The sequence below is a fragment of the Canis lupus genome, chromosome 4, assembly GCF_011100685.1.
Source record: "Canis lupus familiaris isolate Mischka breed German Shepherd chromosome 4, alternate assembly UU_Cfam_GSD_1.0, whole genome shotgun sequence".
Classification (NCBI taxonomy): Eukaryota; Metazoa; Chordata; class Mammalia; order Carnivora; family Canidae; genus Canis; species Canis lupus.
Window position 1 is genome coordinate 4585745 of NC_049225.1, and position 24100 is coordinate 4609844.

General features: G+C 36.7%; 1 protein-coding gene across 6 annotated transcripts in view; it reads left to right on the forward strand.

Moving 5' to 3' along the window:
* LYST (lysosomal trafficking regulator) overlaps positions 1 to 24100 on the forward strand; it is a 189270-nt gene that overhangs the window by 106936 nt on the left and 58234 nt on the right. For all 6 annotated transcript variants that reach the window (XR_005357742.1, XM_038533839.1, XM_038533842.1 and 3 more), the window contains exons 29-38: positions 6063 to 6254; positions 7320 to 7498; positions 9116 to 9322; positions 16515 to 16691; positions 17214 to 17290; positions 17430 to 17618; positions 19931 to 20076; positions 20165 to 20261; positions 21222 to 21283; positions 22702 to 22757. Coding sequence is in view for 5 of the 6 variants with exons in the window: in XM_038533839.1 (XP_038389767.1) it covers positions 6063 to 6254; positions 7320 to 7498; positions 9116 to 9322; positions 16515 to 16691; positions 17214 to 17290; positions 17430 to 17618; positions 19931 to 20076; positions 20165 to 20261; positions 21222 to 21283; positions 22702 to 22757 (1382 nt within the window). In the remaining variant the exon portion in view is untranslated. The remainder of the gene's footprint in view (positions 1 to 6062; positions 6255 to 7319; positions 7499 to 9115; positions 9323 to 16514; positions 16692 to 17213; positions 17291 to 17429; positions 17619 to 19930; positions 20077 to 20164; positions 20262 to 21221; positions 21284 to 22701; positions 22758 to 24100) is intronic.

Sequence of the window (24100 nt, forward strand, 5' to 3'; positions counted from 1 at the left end):
AAAAGAGAAAGAAAAAGAAAGGAGAAAAAAAAGGGGGTGGGGGAAGGAAACAAATCAAAAAGCAAAACAAAACAAAAACAAAAACAAAAACAAAAACAAACAAACAAAAAAAGAACCACCGGGGAGTATCTTCTGATTCTTGTACTTTAAGTCCCTTGGCTTCTCCTGGAAGTTGTCCGTCTAGCTGGTGTTCTGGGGGAGGGGCCTGTTGTGCTGATTTTCAGGTGTTAGCAGTTGGGGGAGCTGCTGTGCCCCTGCCTGGTGCAGGGCTCGGTGGGGGTTGTTTACCCCGTGAGGCCGCAGGAGGAACAGCCCCAGTGGCGGGGCAGCTCTGGAAACCTGGATTCAGCTCCGGCAGGAACTCCGTCTGCAGGGCCTGGAGGCTCTGGGGCGGGGCCGCTGATGTGCTCAGCTGGGGCAGGAGCGTCCTTGCTGTCCTGGGCCCTCCCGGCCTCTGCCTGTCCCGGGGGAGGCCGGATCCTGGGCTGTGTCCCGGCGCCCTGTGCTCCGGAGCCTGCGCTGGTGGATTCGCGCTCCCGGGCCTCGCAGCCCCCTCCGTGGAGCCGCCGCCCGAGCCCCTCCGAGCTGCTCCTGGAACCGCGCAGCCCCCTCCGCACGGAGCCTCTTCCTCTGCCCGAGCCCCCCCGAGCTGCTCCTGAAACCGCGCAGCCCCCTCCGCACGGAGCCTCTTCCTCTGCCCGAGCCCCTCCGAGCTGCTCCCGGGGCCGCGCAGCCCCCTCCGCGGAGCCGCCGCCCGAGCCCCTTCAGCTGCTCCGGGTCCCGCCGGGTCCCGCCGTGCGCGCTGCAGCCCTTAGGGAGCTCGGCGCACTCTCCTGGGCGCGCAGTTGCTGTTACTGTCCCCGGGAGCCCGAGGGCATCCCCGCCCTCCTGGGTCCTGCTCCAACTCCCCGCGAGCCCCTTCCGCCCGGGAAGGTCGGTGCAGCTCCTGCTCCTCCGGGACGGGGCTCTCCTGTCCTGGGGACACTCGCCCCGGCCTCAGCCCGGCTCCTCGCGGGGCCCCTCCCCCTTGGAGGACTTTGTTTCTTTACTTCTTTTTCCCCGTCTTCCTACCTTGATAGAAGCGCGAACTCTTCTCACTGTAGCATTCCAGCTGGTCTCTCTTTAAATCTCAGGCCGAATTCATAGATTTTCAGGATAATTTGAAGGTTTTCTAGGTAGTTTGGTGGAGACAGGTGATTTGGAGACCCTGCTCTTCCGCCATCTTGCTCCTCCCCCCCCTCTCTAAAATAAATAAATAAATATTTGGGAAAAAATAGGTAAACTATAAAATTTGAGGTTTCCTCCCAGTGAAAACCATTCTACTAATTTCTTTCAGTGCTCTTCTCATTCAGTTATCTCTTGAGCAACTACCATGTGCCCAGCACAGTGTAGATATTAAAGATACAGTGATGAAAAAAACAGATACAGATTCTGCCCTCACAGAGATTACAAATTAGTAGACAAATGTAAAGGATCAAAGTAGAGACTATACAGGGCAACCTGGTTTACATCAGGAGTTAGAGACATCTCTGAGGAAGTGAGATTTCAGTGTAGATGTAAAGAGTAAGAAAGGAGCCAGCAAGGTAGAGTCAAGAGAAAGAGTACTACAGGGAGAATGAATGGCTTATGTGAAGGTTTCACAGCAGGAAAAGGCGAAGCTTCCGAGAACTGAAGGAAAGTCATTTAGCTAGGGTGGAATACTCTGGAGAGAATGAGGAGCGTGATGCCGGATGAGGCTGTCCAGGACGGTGTGGGCCAGTGCATAGATAATGACATAGGCCATGTGAGGAAGTTGAGATTTTATCCTAGAGGGAAGTCATGACATAAGCAGATTTTCATTTTGTAAAGACCACTCTGGCTTGTGTGTAGAGTGGATTAGAGGAGAGAAAGAAAGGAAGTGGGGGTTCAGATAGGAAGCTATCAGCAGTCAAAGCAGAAGATATGGCTCTCATGTGTTTAGAATGCATGCCACCTCAGGGCTTGCTATGAATTTAGCTTATACTAAATATAAGCTATGTAAATAAAATTTCTGAGACATCCACATAACTTTATTGCCCTTGCGTATCCTCCCTTAATATAATATCTGAATGCAGCCTCTCCTCTTGAATGGACCTCCCAGTGGTAACTCTGGTCTTGGGTAGAATTCTGCCTTTTACTGAATCTGGCAATAATGCTCAGCTAACTGCATGCCAAGAGATGACTTTCAAACCACTTTTCCATTGCAGGATTCCTTGTATAGTCAGTGACTGCTTAGGTGGAATTCACCCTCTTTTGATATAGGAAAATATGCCTTTACCAGTGTCACAGATCACAGGAGCTATTTCTTTCTTGCTAACATCTCTCATTCTCATGTCCATTTCTCCTGTGCTTTTATACCTAGATCCCTGGTTTCTTTTTTGATCAATTCATGCCTGGGCTGACACAATAGGGCCCTTGCTGTCCTCTGTTTGGTCTGTGATTTCCCTCACAGTCAGTCATTTCTCTCTTTAGATACTGGCATTTTTTATTACCTTGAGCCTCAGAGCCGTGCATAGCTCCAAGCTTGTTAATTGTTTATTTGTTTGAGGCCTTTTAAAGTGGATGACAGACTTTTAGTCCTTTCTTTAAACCATTCTCCTTTTTTTTCCTGACTGCTCTAGCCTCTCACCCTTGGCTTCCATTTTTCACTATATCCACGTAAATGCAATTACTGTAAGCCACATGAGGCTTATAGAGTCCTACAAAGTTTGAGCTTGAGAAAAGACGTTAAAAGTCTGCTGGACCAGCTCCCACATTTTACAGAAGCACAGAGGCCTGGCATTAGAGACTGTTGGAAGAAGAGGGCTGATGCTCCTCCCTCTGTGTCCAGCACCACATCTGCTCTTTCCAACTCTGCCACGTCTTTAGGACCCATCTCTTAGAGGTCTCTCCCACCAGTTCTTCCTGTTTTCCATACAACCGTTACTTAAATGCTCTTTGAATCCATTTACAAAATACCCCCTTCTATGTTGCTTTGTAATCCCTTCTGCGTGTTTTTACACATGTATTTGGGAAAGAGTGTGTTTCATTTCCTCATTCTCAAAGTGTATTGGCTGTGTATATCCAGGTACAAAAGATACAAGTCCCTGGAGCTCCTCTGCTTCTGAGCAGTATGGGTTATAAAAGCGCATTTAAGTCTCTTTGTTCATGATGCTAAAGTTACTAAGAAGAATTTATATTTCCATCATTTAGATATAACGAGCCGTTACTTCCAAAATTTAAAGTAAGCTGTTCTCATTAGTGATAAATATTTTGGGGAAATGTTTTCTTCCTCATTTAGCATTTATTGAAAACTGTTGACAAGGGACACGTCCAACCCCACTGCCACCTCCTACACCTCCAGCAGGGCTTGTGGGTCACCTGGCAGCTGCAGCTTCTGTTCCAACCATGCACCACATGCTTTGGTCATTAACAGATCTGCTCAGACTGTGGATGCCGGGACACCCATGGCTTAGGCCCAGAGTTACTTCAGCAGCACTGTTGTCATATCTAGATTTTAAGTTCTCACACTCTTGGAGGAGTTAGATACTATTTTATTGCCAGACTGATCTGACAGCCTGACTCATGTATGCCATTATCCTGCTCAATATCCTCAATGGTTCCAGCTACCCAGTTAACAAAACTTGGATTCCTCAGCCTCTGTATCTTTTTTGGTCTAGACAAGAGAGAGAGATGTCACTCTGCCTAAATGATATCATGCTCTACCTTCTGTTTGTAAACTGATTTCTATTTCTAATCAATATATTTATAGATACCTTTCCATATAATAAAAGTATTCTTTATGTTTAATGAACACATGATAATCTATTATATTGATTTGCCATGATCTTGTTTCCTAATCTCTATCAATAAACAAAGGCTTTTTTAAACTTGTTTTTGCTGTTATAAATAGGATAGCAATGTACATTCTCTTATGTTTTTTCACTTGTCCACTTATCACTATGAAAAACTTTAAACATTCACCTTAGTGATGAAGATAGAAGTAAGCATTAAGTGCTACATATACATATAAACTAACATAAATATATATGTTGTATTACTAATGATTCATATACAAATAAATTTCCTTTATACTTCAACCATCAATAACAATACCAATTATTAACAACTTTTGATGCTTTGTATGAAATAAGCATTGTGTTTTATGTCCATTATTTAATTAATTTTTTAAAAGATTTGTTTGTTTAGAGTGCAAGCAGGTGTGGGGCAAAGGGATATTGAATCTCAAGCAGACTCCCCACTATGCGTTGGAGCCTGATGAGCCAAAACCAAGAGTCAGACACTCAACCAACGGAGCCACCTAGGCACTCCATCCATTATTTTATTTATTAATCAATCAAACAACCCTCTTTATCCATTCATTCAAATATCAAATATCTATTGGGCATCAGCCACATACCAGGTATTGTTTTATCTGCTTTCATGGAGCTTGTCTCTTACTGGAGAAAATGGTCAATAAACCTGTAAACAAGTACATTTAATATCATGTCAGACAGTGATAAATATCTACCTGTGAGGTGAGCTCTATTTTCCTTTCTAATCTACAGTTAACATAGGGAGGGAACAGAGGCTTAGAAAGAAGTATACTTGAGGCCACCCCAGCTGGTATAGCTTCACAGCATGAGTGCTGAAATACCACCTCTTCACTTTTTCAAGTAGATAATAGTGAAGAAGACTTAACATTTCCTTGTTCAGTATATTGCTCTGCCTCTGAATTAGGATTATCTGCTGCTTATAGAGAATGAAAGCTGCCAGAAATGTAGACAGTAGGAAGAATCTGCTTAAATTAAGTAAGAACATAATCTGACAATATTATTCTTGAATATACCCTATCCAAAATGAATATTTCTTATTTGCTTTGTTTTGGTCTCAAAGGCAACTCCACCTACCAAAATGTATTAACAGCTAAGAAATACTGATTACCTAAAATACTGCATAAATTAAAATGCTATTAAAATATTTAAATATCTTACAGGATGAGTCATTAAAACCTATCATAATTTAGTCATGTAAGTAATATGTATAGAGACTATATTTGGAAATTTATGTTTGGTATGTTTTCATAATTTAAAACAAAGGTTCAATTCCAATGAAGGTTCCATTATTCCTCACCTACGAAAACATCATTTTGGTTCCTATGGTCAACTTCCGATGTCCTGCTCCTTCAGCCAGTTAAATCAAGACTCATTCTCCCTGTATCCTCCTGGATCCACTACTTGTGTGGTACCTTTCAAAGCAGGTGCAGTTATGGTGCAGGAATGCTACTCCTAACTGTTCGATCTGAGGAAACATTTCTCAGGAAATGCTTCTGTAGGAAATGCACCGAATCATTTCAGTAGCAAATCACTGGAATTATATTCACTTTTCCAATCTCCTTACTTTCATTGGACTGATTTCCACTATCTCACTTATATGTACTTTTCAAAACTACTTTATAAAATTTAACAATGGTAATTATCCAGAAATAGTAACGTTCTTACTGAAATATGATGTGCTTTAAAAACCTGTTGATTATTTTGGAATACAAGGAAGTGAAACAGTATTTGAACATATTTTGTCAGAACATTTTGAACTACTTACATATACCCTTCTAATTCTTCTGAGCTTTTCAGAGGACTCAAATTTTGCCAAATGATGGCCATCTCACTAAGCTATGTCACTAGTTTCAACATTCTTATTTGGACTTTGAAATCAGAAGTACTGTTATACTTCATCAAAGAAGGAGAAACATCACTTTCTCTGAATCATGCATTTTCCTTTGTGTAAATTACCTTGGTATAAATTAAGATTCGCTTCATGGTCTAATACTCAAAAAGTTTCAAGAAAAATAATTTCCTAAAAAAAATAAAAAATAAAATAAAATAAAATAAAATAAAATAAAATAAAATAAAATAAAATAAAATAAATAAATAAAAATAAAATAAATAAAAAATAAAAAATAAAATAAAATAAAATAAAAAAATAAAAATAAATTAAAAAAAGAAAAATAATTTCCTTGATCTGTTAACCACAGCATTTGATGTTTTTAATTTATATACTTGAAGGTCCTCGAAAATTTCCTCTTGCTCAAACTGACTCTCTTTTGATGAAAATGCGCTCAGTGGCAAGTGATGAGCTGCATGTGATGATGCAACGGAGAATGAGCCAGGAGAACCCCGTCCAGGCAACAGAAACAGAGCTTGCACAGAGGCTGCAGAGGCTCACCATTTTAGCAGTTAACAGGATTATTTATCAAGGTAGGACTAGAGGATAAATATGGGCTTGCTCAGATATGAGATTAAAAGGAAAATGATTTAAGAGGAAACTGATTAGGTTTCAAAATTTTATACAGCATTAATTTTTCATTCTCAACATCACAGTGTTTAAAGAATTTCTTATTTGGAACTTGAATAAAAATTCACTTCTTAAGTTATATGCTGGCATGGAGTGACCATTGAGTTTAAAACAGTACAGCACCCCCTATATATTATTTTAATGTTTCTTTGAGATAATCGTAGATCCACATGCAGTTTTTTTTTAGTATATGTGCTGCCTGAATAATCACTCATATGGAGCTCACATCCTTAACCACTATTTGGCATTGTCACTATTTCTAATTTTAGCTATTCTGATAGATGTATAGTGATATCACATTGCATTTGCATTTTTATGGGGGCTACCAGTTTATATATTAATATATAAAACTTAGTACCTAGAGCAACCACTAAAAAGCTATGCAAAGGAATACACTTAAAAGCACTATAGATAAGTCAAAATGGAGTTCCAAAATAATGTCCAGTAACCTCAAGAAAATAGGAAAAAGAAAACAATAATTGTTAATCACTAGAAATACACAATACAACCAAGGCTCTTATCTTTAACTTTTCTCATTTGTATTTGGGGCAACCAGATCCCAGACTAAACTGAAATTGAACCATTTATCACATGTAGATTTAATGGGATAGCACATGCACTAAAACAGCTCTGCATATCCACCTAATGTAAATATCATGTGGTCTTTATGTTTGATTTGTACAAGAACCTCATGGCTTTAATAATTTTGCAGTTTAACGCATCTTCATTAATAAAATAAATATTTAGTTTACAATTACATGGCATATATGTTTAAATTTCTACATTGTTTTAGGTGAATTCACTTTCTCCAGTATATTGTTATCTTCTACATCTAATACACTTGCTACACATTTATATTGTGACAACTGAGTTAGTAATTATATAGAATATTTTTACCAAGTTCATTACCATTTGTAATGGCTAGGCATCAGTGTTCTGACTACGTATTTATTCATCTTTTAATTCAGAATTTAATCCAGATATTATTGACATCTTGAGTACTCCAGAAAATGCAACTCAGAGAAAGATCTCAGTTTCCCAAACTGAAATTTCTGAAGAAAATGTTCATCATGAACAGCCTTCCATTTTCCATCCATTTCAGAAGGAGATACTCACATATCTGATAGAAGGATTCAAAGCATCTATTGTAAGTAAATTAATTTCATGGGACATGTTCATTCACACAAAAGAATGAGGTTTTATGTGTCTACTTATTCTTGAGTTATTATGAGTTATTATGAAGGTTAGATTTTAGCTTTAACATATCTAACACCTTCACAATTATATAGAGAATACTAACAGATATCAGGCTCCATTAATCACTGATGTGCTTGGGTTTCTGTGGGTCACATACAGTTGACCATAGGGAACAAATCAAATCAGCCAGTACATTTCATAGATGCCAAAAGTCAATCTAATTCTAGTAGAACTCATGAGTCATGATTCTGCAATCTCTAAATGTAAACTAGATTTTGGTGTCTGCAGGTTTTACTTTAGAGCTGAACCATTTACACAGGGCCCTTAGGACTGGCAGTAATTTGGAGAGCCATTCCCAAAACTCAGAATAAATTCTAAAATGTACTGATTCCAGTTTTAAACCAGATACAGGAGATTTCATTAAGATTGAGTTAGCTTTGGTTGGACCACAGCTGAAGCAGCTTATTTGGTTACTTATTAAGGAATATGAATGGTCAGTTCTTATTTCATGACTATTATATTCAATATTTTAATATTACTTCTTTATTATGATTCCTTTTCTTATAAATTATAAAATCAATCTACTATTGTTTTTTGATGGTCCTTTTTTTTTTTTTTTAGTTTAAAATTTCTAAGCCATAATTTGAGTGACCTTAGCTTCTTGACCCATCGCTCTCTTTTCTGTGTGTGGTAAAATACACATAATATAAAAGTTCCTATTTTAACCATCTTAAAGGTATAATTCATTGTTGTTAAGTATATTCACATTGGTTTTTTTTAAGTTTTTATTTATTTATTCATGAGACACACACACACACACACACACACACACACACACACACACACACACAGAGGCAGAGGGAGAAGCAGGCTCCATGCAGGGAGCCTGACGTGGGACTCGATCCCAGGTCTCCAAGATCAGGCCCTGGGCTGAAGGTGGCGCTAAACCACTGAGCCACCTGGGCTGCCTCGTGTATTCATGTTATGCAACCATTACCACTATCCATCTCCTGAACTTTTTATTATCCCAAACTGCTCTGTACCCATTAAATAATAAGTCCTCATCCCCCTGGCCCCCAGCCTCTGATAACCATTATTCTACTTTATGTCTCTATAAATTTAACTTTCCAGATACCTCATATAAGTTATACAATATAATATTTCATACAATATTTGTCCTTTTTTATGTGGCTTATTTCATTTAGCGTGATATTTTCAAGTTCATCCATGTTAAAGCATGCATCAGAACTTCATTCCTTTTAAAGGCTGAATAATGTTCCATTCTGTGTATATACATTTTGTTTATCCATTCAACCATCAGTGGACATTTGGATTGTTTCCATCTCTTGGCTCTTTGAACAATGCTGCTGTAAACGTTGGTATATGTCTATCTTTTTTAACCACCTGTTCATAGGGATGCATATGTCATTCTAATTTCTACTACTAAAAAAGCAATCTGTAATAAAACATGCTCCATGATCTTCTCTAAAGAAGAGAGCTGTGTAGAGTGGTTAGTGTATTATTGCTTGGAAAGTCTGATCCTAATTCATCCCTGTTCTGATTGAAGGGTTCAAGTAAAACCAGTGGCTCCAAACAGCAGTGGACTAAAATCTTATGGTCTTGTAAGGAAACCTTCCGAATGCAGCTTGGCAGACTCCTAGTGCACATTTTGTCACCAGCACACTCTTCTCAAGAGAGAAAGCAAATTTTTGAAATAGTTCATGAACCGAATCATCAAGAGATACTACGAGACTGTCTTAGCCCATCCCTGCAAGTAAGTATCTTAGCACTTCATAAGTAAAAAGTAGTGGTGAAGTATAAAATTTAACAAGACAAAAACTAAAGTTATAAAACTGTATTTTCATGCCAAACATCCTAAACATAGTTTTCTTATCAAGAATATATCTCCTGAGGTCTTTCTTCAAATGCTCCATACCAGACTCAAATTGACCTCTTTATTTCCCATTTCTTCTTCCAGCTAAAATTAATAATTCTGTATCTAAGCTCCTACAAGATCCTTTGTAGTTTTTTACTAAATCTTCAAGTGTTTTCTTTTTTAAAAGCATTATGTTATCCATAAAACATCTAAATTGAGTAGCTCAAATAACATATTTTGAAATATGATATATTTTTTTTAAAAAAACTTATGGGAAGTTGGGGATCTCTGGGGGTGGCTCATGGTTTTGCACCTGCCTTCGGCCCAGGGCGTGATCCTGGAGTCCCAGGATCGAGTCCCACGTCAGGCTGTCTGCATGGAACCCGCTTCTCCCTCTGCCTGTGTCTCTGCCTCTCTCTCTCTGTCTCTCATGAATAAATAAATAAAATCTTAAAAAAAAAAACTTACAGGAAGTTAAAATTTTTAAAAATGGAATGATCAAAATCTAAATACTTCAAAGAATTTCAGAGCCTATAAATTCTATTAAAGAGTGATAGGTGGAGAGTTTAAATGGTACAACCAGTTTAAAGAGTTGTTTAGCATTTTCTTATAAAATTAAACATACACTTACCAAAGAAACAAACAATCCAATCATGAAATGGGCAAAAGACATGAACAGAAATCTCACAGAGGAAGACATAGACATGGCCAACATGCACATGAGAAAATGCTCTGCATCACTTGCCATCAGGGAAATACAAATCAAAACCACAATGAGATACCACCTCACACCAGCGAGAATGGGGAAAATTAACAAGACAGGAAACCACAAATGTTGGAGAGGATGCGGAGAAAAGGGAACCCTCTTACACTGTTGGTGGGAATGTGAACTGGTGCAGCCACTCTGGAAAACTGTGTGGAGGTTCCTCAAACAGTTAAAAATAGACCTGCCCTACGACCCAGCAATTGCACTGTTGGGGATTTACCCCAAAGATACAAATGCAATGAAACGCCGGGACACCTGCACCCCGATGTTTATAGCAGCAATGGCCACGATAGCCAAACTGTGGAAGGAGCCTCGGTGTCCAATGAAAGATGAATGGATAAAGAAGATGTGGTTTATGTATACAATGAAATATTACTCAGCTATTAGAAATGACAAATACCCACCATTTGCTTCGACGTGGATGGAACTGGAGGGTATTATGCTGAGTGAAGTAAGTCAGTCGGAGAAGGACAAACATTATATGTTCTCATTCATTTGGGGAATAGTGAAAGGGAATATAAGGGAAGGGAGAAGAAATGTGTGGGAAATATCAGAAAGGGAGACAGAACGTAAAGACTGCTAACTCTGGGAAACGAACTAGGGGTGGTGGAAGGGGAGAAGGGCGGGGGGGTGGGAGTGAATGGGTGACGGGCACTGGGGTTTATTCTGTATGTTAGTAAATTGAACACCAATAAAAAATAAATTTAAAAAATTAAACATACACTTAACCTGTGACCCTAAAATTCCATTTTTAGGTATTTACCTAAAAAAAATTAAAACATATATCCATAAAAAGGCTTATACAAGAATATCCATGTCAGCCTTTTTGCTAATAGCCAAAAAGTGGAAATAACCCAAATGTCAATCAACAAGAGAGTATATAACCAAATTGTGATATATTTATATAATAGACTATTATATAGCAGTAAAAGGAAACAGGCTACTGATACTCCTACCATAATGGATGAAACCCTCAAAAACATTATGTTAGCAAAAAGAACAACCAAACACAAAAGAGCAACATTTTGTGATTTTATTCATATGAAGTCTAAGAACCGGCAAAATTAAGATACGGTGATAGAATTCAGGATGGTAGTTGTGTCCGTGAGGAAGGAGGAAGCAAGAAGGTGAATTGGTTAGAAAGAAGCATTAGGAAACTTCCTGAAGTGATAAAAATATACTATGTCTTGGGATGCCTGGGTGGTTCACTTGGTTGAGTGTCTACCTTCCACTCAGGTCATGATCTCAGGGCCCTGGATAAGCCCCACATTGGGCTCTCTGTTCAGCAGGGAGTCTGCTTTTCCCTCTCCTGCTGCCCCTCCCCCTGCTCTTTGTCTCTCTCTCTCTCTCTCTCTCTCTCTCATAAACAAATGAAATATTTTTAAAAATTTGGTGTCATCACCAAGGCCAGTCATTTATTTTGTCTTTAACTGTTTTCTACATGCTCTACCCTAGTCCAGACTTTCACCCCTGTGCTCAGATGACTACAAAAACCTCCTCTCTACCTTAAAACCACATTATTGTGCACCTGTTTTTTAAGTTGATTATGGAGACTTTCAAAAATACCTAAAATATCAAACAAGGACCCATGTGACCATTACCCAGCATTAATTTTTCTTTGTAGTATTTTGAAATAAATGTCAGGTATCAATTCATTTTATCTTTAAATCCTTTACCTGTCTACAGCTCTGAATGATAAGGACTCCTACAAAATTTGTCATGCTCAGTAATGAGTGTGTTCCTTATTGTCATCTAATAGTGTATAAACTTTCCCAATTGTTCTATAATTTTTATAACTGCTTGATTCTGGATCCAAACAAGGCCCACACATTGCATTTGTTTGATGTATGCTTAGTCTTTTTAATCCCTGACAGGTACCCTCCCCAGCCATGTTTAAAATATCAGCTATTTATTGATGAAACTGGGTTATTTGTTCTGCAGGATTTCCCACATTCTGGGTTTAGCTGATCAAATGCTTGTGGCTCAAGTTTTCAAGATTTGACTGGATTCTAGTTCCTGGAATCATATTTGTTTTTGTGTTTGTTTATTTAAAGACTTCTTTATTAAAAAAAAAAAAAAAAAGACTTCTTTATTAAAAGTGCTTTGCGTTTTCCATTACAGCATAGCAGGAGACAGAGAATGTCTAGTTGTCCTGCTTTTTTTTTTTTTTAAGATTTTTATTTATTTATTCGTGAGAGACACACAGAGAGAGAGAGGCAGAGACACAGGCAGAGGGAGAAGCAGGCTCCATGCAGGGAGCCTGACGTGGGACTTGATCCTGGGACTCTAGGATCACGCCCTGGGCTGAAAGGGGCGCTAAACCGCTGAGACACCTGGGCTGCCTGTTGTCCGGCTTTTTGAGACTATATCAGCCTGATCCATGCATTATAAAGTTCACCCTCAATCTTTAACCTAACAGTTTTAGCAGCCGCTGATTATAGTTGCCAGGATGCACTTTTTTCAATAGGAATTGCAAAATAGTTATTTCTCAAAGTTTCTCATTCCACCATCATCTTTTAGCTCTGATTCTTGTGTAAGGAAGAATATTCCCTTATTAACTATTTGAGTACCCTAAAATATAGTCTGTATCGGAAAGGCAAGATAAATGCTTGCTTCTTTTCCCTGTTTATTAATTTTTAGGATAATGAGTTGGTGCCCTAGCAACCTCCAATTTTTGTATTCGTTTTTATTTTTGAGGTGTCATTATGAATTCAGGTATTTTTTACAAAAGTAGTTTCAAACCTTTGCAGTTATTATTCCATGTGATATTCAAATTAACACCTCTGTAGATTCAAATTGTTGCGTTTTTTTAATATAGCTTTTCAATTTTTAGCAAGTTAATATGACTAACTTCTTTGCTTTCTGGAATAGAAGAATGTCCCTGGCTTATCTTGCACCTTCCTTCCTGGATCTAGAACCAGACTCCCCCCACTCCCCAAGAACCCCCTGTTTCCTTTTCATGAGATAATGGTATTTAGAAATTATAAATCTAGGGACTAGGTGCACTCATTTCTATTCAGTTGTCATTTCTTCTCAGCATTTCTAGTGGACAAAGCTAGGAAAATATGAATCTTTTTAGAAAGAAAAATGAATCATGAGTTCCTACTTATATTTTCATATTTTCTTGGATTTTATACCTGTATTTCCTTTTATTAATATTGATAATCTTGGTTCCTGATACCATTAGTATACTCACTTATTTGTTCCCTCTCTCTCTCTCTCTCTTTCTCTATCTATCTATAGATAGATATCTATATCTTTTCAAAATAAGATGACCAACATTTTCACATAACAAGCTCAGTGAATGCAAATTAAGACTTTTTCATGGCTCTTTGTTCTTAGGATATCACAATGAGTGTGCCATGAAAATAAACTATTGTAAAAAAAAGCTATTGTAAAAGCTATTCAAATAAGTTTCTTTATTTAGTCATGCCACCAACGTCAACTAACTAGTCATGTTCTTTTTTTTTTTTGCCATTCACTTTCTATTTTTAGGGATTCCACTGGGTTTTTATTTGTTTTACTTTGTTTTTAATTATATAAAATGTCTACGTGGTTCCAAAATCAAAATTGTGAAACATGGCACAGAGAGGTTCTAGCTTTTAACTCTTTCCCTCCCTTCATTCCATCTCTTTCTCTATAGGTCACCATCTTTTTTATTATTGCTATTTCTTTTGGAGATAGAAGCAAATCTGTGCATGTGCGTGCACACACCACACAGAGTATATGTATTATCCCCACCCTCTCCTCAACACAAAGAGAACTGTACTCTTCACTTTATTCTGCACTTCACTTTCTTCAACTAACAGTACATTCTAGAGGTCATTCCATAACAGTACATAGAGATCTTTTTGTGCATTTTTGTAACTGGCAACAAGCTATATTCTGTTTGTAATCTGCTTGATTTTTAAAACCCAGTGCCTCTCTCCTATTGTTATAACTTGATTCTGATTAATCCCTCGGTCTGTAGCTCTTCTTTACAAGATCAGCTCATCTTTGTCTCTTGCAACCTCTTTACATCCTGTGTATTCTAATGACCTGCTGCTCCATTTGTGCTGTCCACTCTGCACGAAGTGCCTCCTTCCTCTTTGTGTCCATCTATATACCTGTTCGGTCAATGTATCCATACGTCCAGCTCCCTTTCCCCACCTTCAAAACCTTCCTTACCTTCAGAGTCCATTCAGAGCTCTTCCTTCTTAGACAAATACCTGAAAATGTTATTTTCACACACATTAGCATTTTATTATCTTCTAAGAATTTGTGTTTAATAAATTCAGTTCCTTAAATCAATTTTTTGAGGGCTAAAAACAAGACTTTTCCCTTTTTTGTGTTCATCCCTTATAACACCTTTTCAGGTCCCAGGAACTATGATCAATAAATTATTGGTCAGATGTTGAGATGAGATTCTAAAAACAACTGCAGGCACTGAGAAAACCACGTGTGTTTTAGATATTCAGGATAAATGAAAACATTTTTGATAGCTCTTCAAGGTGATTTTAGAAGGTCACTGAATACTAAACTGAACTATTTTTAGATTATATCAAGAGCATTACCTTTAAAACACACATGAAAATAGTCTAGACATTTACTATTTTTCTTTATTTGCCAACTTTTTAGGCCTTTTACTCGCAGAGTATTTGTGCACTTTTCTCTTTTGGTCAGGTAGCAGCTGTCTCCTGAGTAATTTAAAATGTTGCATTAAAATGAGCTTTGCTATTTTCATCATTGCATATGTTCATCTTATGCTTTTGGGAAATGATATGATGTGATTCACTGTGTTAATTTAAATATCACCCAAAATGTAAGAGTTTCCAAATTCATTTGTTGACATTTAATACTGTTCACAGTTTAAAATGTCATAAAGCCAAATGCAGTGGTATTTTTTTAAAAGATTTTATTTATTCATGAGAGACACTGAGAGAGGCAGAGAGACACAGGGAGGAGAAGCAAGCTCCATGCAAGGAGCCCAATGTGGAATTCGATCCTGGGACTCTGGGATCATGCCCTGAGCCAAAGGCAGATGCTCAACCACTGAGCCATCCAGGCGTCCCATGCAGTAGTATTTGTATCAATGCGAGTTTTTAAAAAGTAAAACACATCTTTCATTTTTTGGCATAATTAATGTTTCAATAATACATAGTGTACATATAACAATTAGGCATAAGATCTATAGCATGGAAAGGCCACTTAAAAAATCATGAATCAAAGTTTGGTTTAGGTCTATTCTATGAAAGACAGTTGACATCGCCTTAAATAACATTCTGATTTTGGTTACAGGGCAGTTCATAAAAGACTGGCCTGGGGGAACCTGGGTGGCTCAGTTGGTTAAGCCTCTGCCTTCAGCTCAGGTCCTGATCCCAGGGGTCCTGGGATAGAGCATTGGGCTCTGTGTTCAGTGGGGAGTCTGCTTCTCCTCACTTGTGTATGCTCTCTCTCTCACACACTCTTGCTCAAATAAATAGTAAAATCTTTAAAAAAAGAAAAGACTGACCCAAACCAGCCCTTCTCTGGGCATATGCACAGAACTGGTGCCTAAGTCTTGCTGGTTTTAGACTTTATCACCTTTAGTTGTCCATGGGGAGTAATGACTGCTTACAAGCTGATCCAAAGAAAGGGTTGTATTGTGGAAGTTTCACCAACTTCTATTCTACCAAGCAAAAATCAAAGGGAAAAAAATAAATCAGCATAATTCTCTTACCTGAAGGTTTAAAGGAAAGTTTACCTTCCAGTTCATTTTTCCTAGGAGAAGAACTAAGAATTATTTTCCTTTATCCCAAGTTTATTTCCTCAGTTCCTACAGCAAATCCTCTCCAAAAATTTTTCCCCAAAAGCTTACTTGCTTGCTTTTCTTTTCCTCCTTTTCTTACTTTCCTTTTCTTTCTTTACTTTTATAATGAAAATTCTCAAATATAGTAAGAAAAATAGAAAATTATATAATGAGTATCATATAAAAACCATCACCTAAATTTAACAGTTGTTAATATTTTAACCATATTGACATCATTTCTTTTTTTATTAAAGTAAATTACAAAAAAAATAAAAAATAAAGTAAATTACAGAAATCTTTTTCAAAAGACATTATCTTACATAACCATAACAACATCATTATACCTAACATAATTAGCTTATACCCTAATGTCACCATATTTCCAATGCAAAATCAAATTTTTCAATCATCCCCAAGATGTCTTTTAGCTGCTTTATTCCAACCAGATCCCAACAAATAAATCTAACAATATAATTTAACTTAATTACTCTTAAATAATTTAAACATAAGAAATAACAATTCTTTATGACTTAAAAAATTGTTTCTTTTTCTTAAAGCATGGAGCCAAGTTGGTTTTATATTTGTCAGAGTTGATACATAATCACCAAGATGAATTGACTGAAGAAGAACTAGACACAGCAGAACTGCTTATGAATGCTTTAAAACTGTGCGGGCAGAAGTGCATCCCTCCCACAGCAACAACAAAAGCAGACCTTATTAAAATGATCAAAGAGGTGAGTCAGTGAAATCATAAGACACAATTTTCTTAGGAGATCCCATTGAATGTAATTAAAGAATGATCGAAGGATTCTCTTTATTATAGAATATCACTGATGATAAATTTGATATGATTTTTTATACCACTTTTTTTACTATGAGAGAATAAATAGGCTTATTGTAAGGAGCACTTTATCCTTTGTAGTCATCCTTATCGTAAATCAGTAACTTTCAGTGAAGGAAAGATTGTTATAGTGAACAAGCACGTTGAAGAATCAGCCTTGAAGCAAGCAACTGTGTAAACCCCTTAGGTTTGGCAACCCTGTTAACTATTCTACCCTAATTTCTGTCCCCCAAACTGTGTAGAAACAAAGGAGAATTATTATTTAAGCGGTTAATGTGTTTTAATGTTCTAGTCTCTTGGGAACAGTACTTTTTTTTTATTAACTTGGTTTTAAAATGAGTTTGTTGGCTTCTGTGGCAATGTCAAATGATAAATAATATGTTTTATACTGCATATTATTATCCCAATCTTTTAGGAACAAAAGAAATATGAAACTGAAGAAGGTACAAATAAAGCCACCTGGCAGAGAACGGTTAATAATAATCAACAAAGGTAGGATTTGCTATGTTCTAAAAGTCATGCCTTTTTAATCCATTGGACTTCACACATACCTTTAGTGTTAAAGTATCATGCTTTTCTGTCTATCTAACGGATAGGCTTAACTTACGGGCAGTCTCGTTTGTTTATTTAGTCTCTTTCAGCGTCTGGATTCAAAATCAAAGGACATATCTAAAATCGCTGCAGACATCACCCAGGCCGTGTCTCTCTCCCAAGGAATTGAGAGAAAAAAGGTGATTCAATATATCAGAGGAATGTACAAAGTAGATCTGAGTGCCAGCAGACACTGGCAGGAACTTATTCAACAGCTGACACATGATAGGTAAGCAAAGTGGGAGGACGTTTCAAGTTGTCCAGCATATTTTATTAATGTGAAACACTTTTTTCATTTCAGAATAAAGATTCATAACACTGTTTCATTAGTTTAAATATTTTTTGTTTAATCACTTGTGATATATTTCATCTTGAATAATCCTACAAGAATCTTTTTTTAAATTTTTGAGGGCAAGGTCAGGGGGAAGGAGGAATGAGAAAGAGAGGCATTAGCTCTTCTAGATAATAAAATCTATACATTGTTTTAATTTTAAAATAGAATCTTTGTAGAAGAATAGAGAAATCACTGAAACAGGATAGTTGGGAAATAGATATTTTTCTAGATAAGATTTTAGTAATAATATCTAAAAGATGTATCACAGATAATGAAAAGAGGAAAATTAAGGTGTTATTCTTTAAATTTGGTTAAGGTAACGTATAAGCATGACTTAAGGTGCTAAAATGCACTAAACATTATACACTAAAGGAGATACCAGGTGAACAAAAGAATTAAACTCAAAGTTTATACAGTGGAAGAAAATAGTGTTTATCAACTCTGTGATAGATGGTTAACTTTCTAAGCTCAAACACCATAAAAGAAACCACCAAGAACAAAAAAATGGATTTGAGCTTTAATTTTTTTTCCAGTGGACTTAATAACTCTAACAAAAGCAACAAAATGTGAAAGTTTATTTTCAACAAACGCATCAAAGTTAACATTTTTATGGTTTTAAAAACTAATGCCAATTTAAAAGTAAAATGTTAAGATCCCAAAAAGTTTGAGCAAGAGATGTGAATACACTCTTCCACATAAAACAAATAGAATTAATAAACAGGAAAATATCCAGTGTGACTAGAGGCTAATTTGATTTTTTAAAAACCTTTAAATATCATGTTTTACCTTTTATGTTATAAATTTTTTTTAGGTACTAATACCCACAGCAGAAAGAAATGTAATCTACAGCAGCCTGGTGGCTCAGTGGTTTAGCGCTGCCTTTGGCCCAGGTTATGATCCTGGAGACCTGGGATTGAGTCCCATGTTGGGCTCCCTGCATGGAGCCTGCTTCTCCCTCTGCCTATGTCTCTGCCTCTCTCTTTCTCTGTGTGTGTCTCTCATGAATAAATAAATAAAATATTTTTTTTTTAAAAAAAGAAAGAAATGTAATCTAGTCCATGGTAGAGACTCAATAGCTTTATACACTTGACAGCATATGTCAGGAATCCTTTAAATATGTTATTTCTACCCCCGGTTATCCTATTTCAGCAATTCTCTTCTAAGGAAAATATTCAAAATATAGAAAGGCAATAACTGTAAAAGTTTTCATCTCTGCATTATTTATTGCTAGTGAATGAACTGGAAGAAAATATATAATAATGGTAATAGAGTTAAATACATGATAATACACTCAGTGCATTAGTCAGCTATTTTCAATGATGACAATAAAGATTAAAATATGTCTAGTAAAAGAAGAAGGGATTTAGAAATGTATATACATAATAATTATAACTACAGTTTTAAAAAATGAAAGAAAATAATCTCTACCAGTGATTAGATCTGTTTTTTGTTTGTTTGTTTTTTAAAGATCTTATTTATTTATTCATGAGAGACAGAGAGAGAGAAGCAGAGACACAGGCAGAGGGAGAAGCAGGCTCCATGCAGGGAGCCTGATGTGGGACTCGATCCTGGGTCTCCGGGATCAGGCTCTGGGCTGAAGGCGGCACTAAACCACTGAGCCCCCTGGGCTGCCCTGATTAGGTATGTTTAGGGGAGTAGGATTGAGGGTGATTTTTTTTTCTCTTACCTATTTCTAAAAATATATTCAATGCAGTTCTACTGTCCTTTCATTTAAAATATGAGCTTATTTTTTTAAGAAGTGTAACTTGTGCTACAAAAATGAACTAAGTTTATTCATTACGTTAGTAGGCAAGATGAGAAATATAGAAACTTACTTTGGAAAATGTATTTTATCAGGCCGTATTAAGTCCAATCAGTGTACTGCTAAAGCATACATGTTGCTAAAGCATTCAAAGTAGTCATGATATATCCTTTTAAAAATTTAATAGGTATAAGAAAGTGGTAGCAAAGCATGCCTCCAGGCAGGGAACCAGAAGACTGGGGTTTAGGAGTAGAACATATATTTTTTTTATCTTATTCTGTTGTACTCTATGTATGTATTCCCTAGTCTAATTAGATAAGCAGTTGGGGTTTTTTAATTTATTAGATCAATTTTGATTTCTTTATTCAAGTTCTATAATAATTTTATTATAAGCTATAAGTACTGTAGATTGCCACTTAGAACATTCTTTTATTGTCACTTGCAGAGCAGCCTGGTATGACCCTCTCTACTATCCGACTTCATGGCAACTGGATCCCACAGAAGGGCCAAATCGAGAGAGGAGACGTCTACAGAGATGCTACTTAACTATTCCAAATAAATATCTCCTTCGGGATAGACAAAAATCAGAAGGTAATAATGGCTTCTTAACGCAACATACAAATGTGGTATGTAACTGTGGTCATTACGTAGAGACAATATGTACTTTTTTCTTCAACAGATGTGGTCAAACCACCACTGTCTTTCCTATTTGAAGATAAAACTCATTCTTCTTTCTCTTCAACTGTAAAAGACAAAGCTGCAAGTGAGTCTATAAGGTAAGTGTGAATCTTTAAAATGTCCTCACTTTTGTTGAAGTAGTTAAAGAGTTTTGTGATTTATTGTAGTGTTTATATTCATTCCAGATAATGCTGTGGTTTAGGAAAGGTCCTACACATGGCTCAAGAGAGGACAGGTTGAATGGCCAAAACCCAAAAGGAAAAGACATTTTTGATAGGATTCAGTGGACTTCAGTCATCGTATTCTGGCCCTTATCTGCATACATAAATCTTTGTGGTTGACCTGTCCTAATGTGTCTGTGAAAAAGATAGCACTGCTAGTGGCGTCCGAGACAAGCAATCTAGTGCAGTGATTAAAGGTTCAAATTTTAGCTCCTCATCTTACCAGCTATCTGATCTTGGGCAAGTTACTTAGCCTCTCCGTGTCAGTGAGGAAGATAACAGTACCCAAAGTATCAGCGTATTGTTGAGTATCAAATGAGTCAGTACATGTTAGCTATTGATAGTATTATCATTATTGCAGCAGTTATTATCATGCCCATTTAACAGATGAAAAACTGAGACTCGAAGAAGGTGAGTGACTTGAAAGAGTAGATCTTTTCTCAAAAGATCTTTTCTGAGTCTAAATTCTGTTTTTCCTAGAATACAAGGATTCTTTTATGTGTTTGAAAATACCAGAGGTATGACCCGGCATTTGCTTGATTACTAGAAAATATAAAATACTGAAATTTCTTTTAAAAACAATGAATCTCTATATTCTCTAGACATGGCATAGGAATTATGAGCCTTCTCTAAAAATTTCATTTTCTCCTCTACTAGAACATTAAAAAATGAGATAATATTATCATGTGGGTTTAGACAAGACATGTTTTTTTTAAGACATGTTTTTGAAACTACTCTGCTGTGCTAAACTCTTTTACTAGATAAATAATGTCTTATACCATACTCTTTAAAATTGGTGAAAACATTTAATCATAGTGATTTTCAATGTTTTGACAGAGTGAATCGAAGATGTATCAGTGTTGCACCATCTCGAGAGACAGCTGGTGAATTGTTATTAGGTAAGTCACATTTTGAAGAGTTTTATACATACCCTGCCTTATTGTATTCTTAGATAATTTGAAGCAGTATTTGACATAATACCATTAAATCAGATAAACTTTCCTTAACATCACATAGGTGATTTTGCCTTAACATTGTATATAGTGCTTATGACTCACAAATGTGAAGAAATGACAATCTTATTTTCTAAAAAGCACATGAATAGCATCTTAATTTTTATAAAGTTCACTTTCCTCATAAGTATATATTTTTATATTTAATCATTCTTTTTACTGTACAGCAATTTTTGTTTTTAAAGTGAAGAACTATTAGAATATTAAGAAATATGTCCACCTTGAGATAGTTCATAATTTATATTCTCTATTGTGCTTCTGAGAGAAAGACCAAGGTTGTCCATCCATGGATACCTATGTAATTACGTTTAGTGAGAAATTTTGTCCTCAAGGTATAAAGCAATAGGTTGCACCACTTGGTCTCTGATTCCTTAAAGAATCAGCTTATATGCTATTAGGCCAGTAATTCTTAAAGCAAGGTCCCCAAATCAGGAGCATCGGCATCACATGGGAGCTTCTTAGAAATGCACATTCTTGGGCCCCAGCCCAGACTTCTTGAGTCTGAAACTCTGTGGGTGGGGCCCAGCAATCTGCATTCTTTAGCCCTCCAGGATTTCTGATGTACCTTCAAACTTGAAAGTCCCTGCTGTAAGCAAGGACTACAGCCTCCAAGACTCAAGATGCAGAGCTTCAAGCTGCCAGGACTGTGCCCCATGGTCAGGAGGATGGAGATGATGCCCTTCTCTAAGCCATCAGTGCTCAGTGCTCCAGGGTGACCAGGATACAATACAGAGCCCCAGAGAAATTCCTACCATTTGGTTACCATGGCGCAGGGACATGTATTAACACAGTCAACATATAAAGCAGGAAACATTGGGGGCTATCTTTTAAGGTCTATTCTGCTCTATTGAGTGTTTAAATACATATAATTAAGGATTCCTCTTTTGCTAGAAAATTTGTTTACAAGTTAACTACAATGAACATGTGAGAAAATAAAACAAATTAATATGCTAGTAATATAAGAAGAGTACTGAAAATAATAATAGCCAAGTTTTTTTTTTAGCACTGAATGCCAGGCACTAGTAATAAGCATTTTACATATATTCTAACTTAATTCCCACAGTAACTCTGTGAAATTAAGTCCTGTCTTCCACCCCTTTTTTTTAATAAGGAAATTAAGACACAAAGAAGCAACTTGCCCAAGATCCCATGGATATTGTTAAAAAATATATATTGAGTGACAGGGACTGTTGCTGGGTGCTGGGATTTAAATTTAGGCCAACCGACTCCAGAGGTCAAATCTGTAATCACGTATGGTAATATGCAGATTTATTTTTAAACTCCCAACTAATTACTTTCTATAGGTAAATGTGGGATGTATTTTGTGGAAGATAATGCTTCTGATACAGTCGAAAGTTCGGTGAGTAGAGGCTTAAGTTTGCATTTACATAAATCTAGACAGATGCCCAAAATGTATAACTCTAGTATAACCAGAGAGCAGGTAGCACTATGAGAGTTCATATATTGTCACTCTACACAAGGATTAGTCTTAATTCCAAGCTTTTTCTTTTAAAGATACTTTTATTTTTTATTTTTTATTTTTTTTATTATTTTTTATTTTTTTAATTTATGATAGTCACACAGAGAGAGAGAGAGAGAGGCAAAGACATAGGCAGAGGGAGAAGCAGGCTCCATGCACCGGGAGCCCGACGTGGGATTCGATCCCGGGTCTCCAGGATCGCGCCCTGGGCCAAGGGCAGGCGCCAAACCGCTGCGCCACCCAGGGATCCCCTAAAGATACTTTTAAAAAGAGGCCATACCATCTCCTCTGGCTTACAGTCTGATCTTATAGCAATTAGTATTATGAGTCAAATTCCAAAGTGCTCTTGTTAAAGTGAACAAGCAAAGGGGAAAAAAGTAAGAGAGAGAGAGAGAGAGACAAAGCAAGAAACAGACTCTTAGCTACAGAGAACAAACTGATGATCACCGGAGGGGAAGTGGGTGGGACAGTAGGTTAAACAGGTAATGGGGATTAAGGAGGGCACTTGTCTTGTGATAAGCACAGGGGGAAGTGTTGAATCACTATATTGTACACCTGAAACTATATAACACTGTGTGCTAACTGGAATTAAAATTAAAACTTTAAAAATATAAAAATAATAAAAATGAAAAAAGTGCTCCCGTTATTTTATTTAATTTATTCTTTTTATCACTATTCTCATAGCAACAAATGTATACTCCTTACCACTCCCAGTTCACTATCAAGTACGCTTACTTTCACAAAGAAAGGAAGATGTTGTATAATTGAATAACTTAAATCATGATATTCACATACCTTAGTACCATGATTTTTATTCTATTGGAAGTACTAATATTAATCAGAAAATAACAAAAATTACTCTTTGTATAATAAGACAAAGAATTAGCTTGTATGCCATTAAAATATTGTTTTGAGATTCCTGTAATAAAAATAAGGCCTTTGTTTCAGAAAAGTTCTAAAACCAGGAATTGCTAAGGATATACTAAATAAATTTATATGTGCTTTAATAGTGAATACATACTTGAGTTTAAAATATTAATGAGCTAAAACATAAAATTTTGTTGTAATATGAAAAAAGTCATGAAAATATTTAATATAGCCCCAAAATTTGAGTAGGCATTCTTTCGTGTGATTTACCTAGCAACTGCCACAGCATTGATCCCAGCTAGTAAAAGTATGGCTACATTATTTTTCAAGATGTCACTTTTTAGCAACCAAGGAAT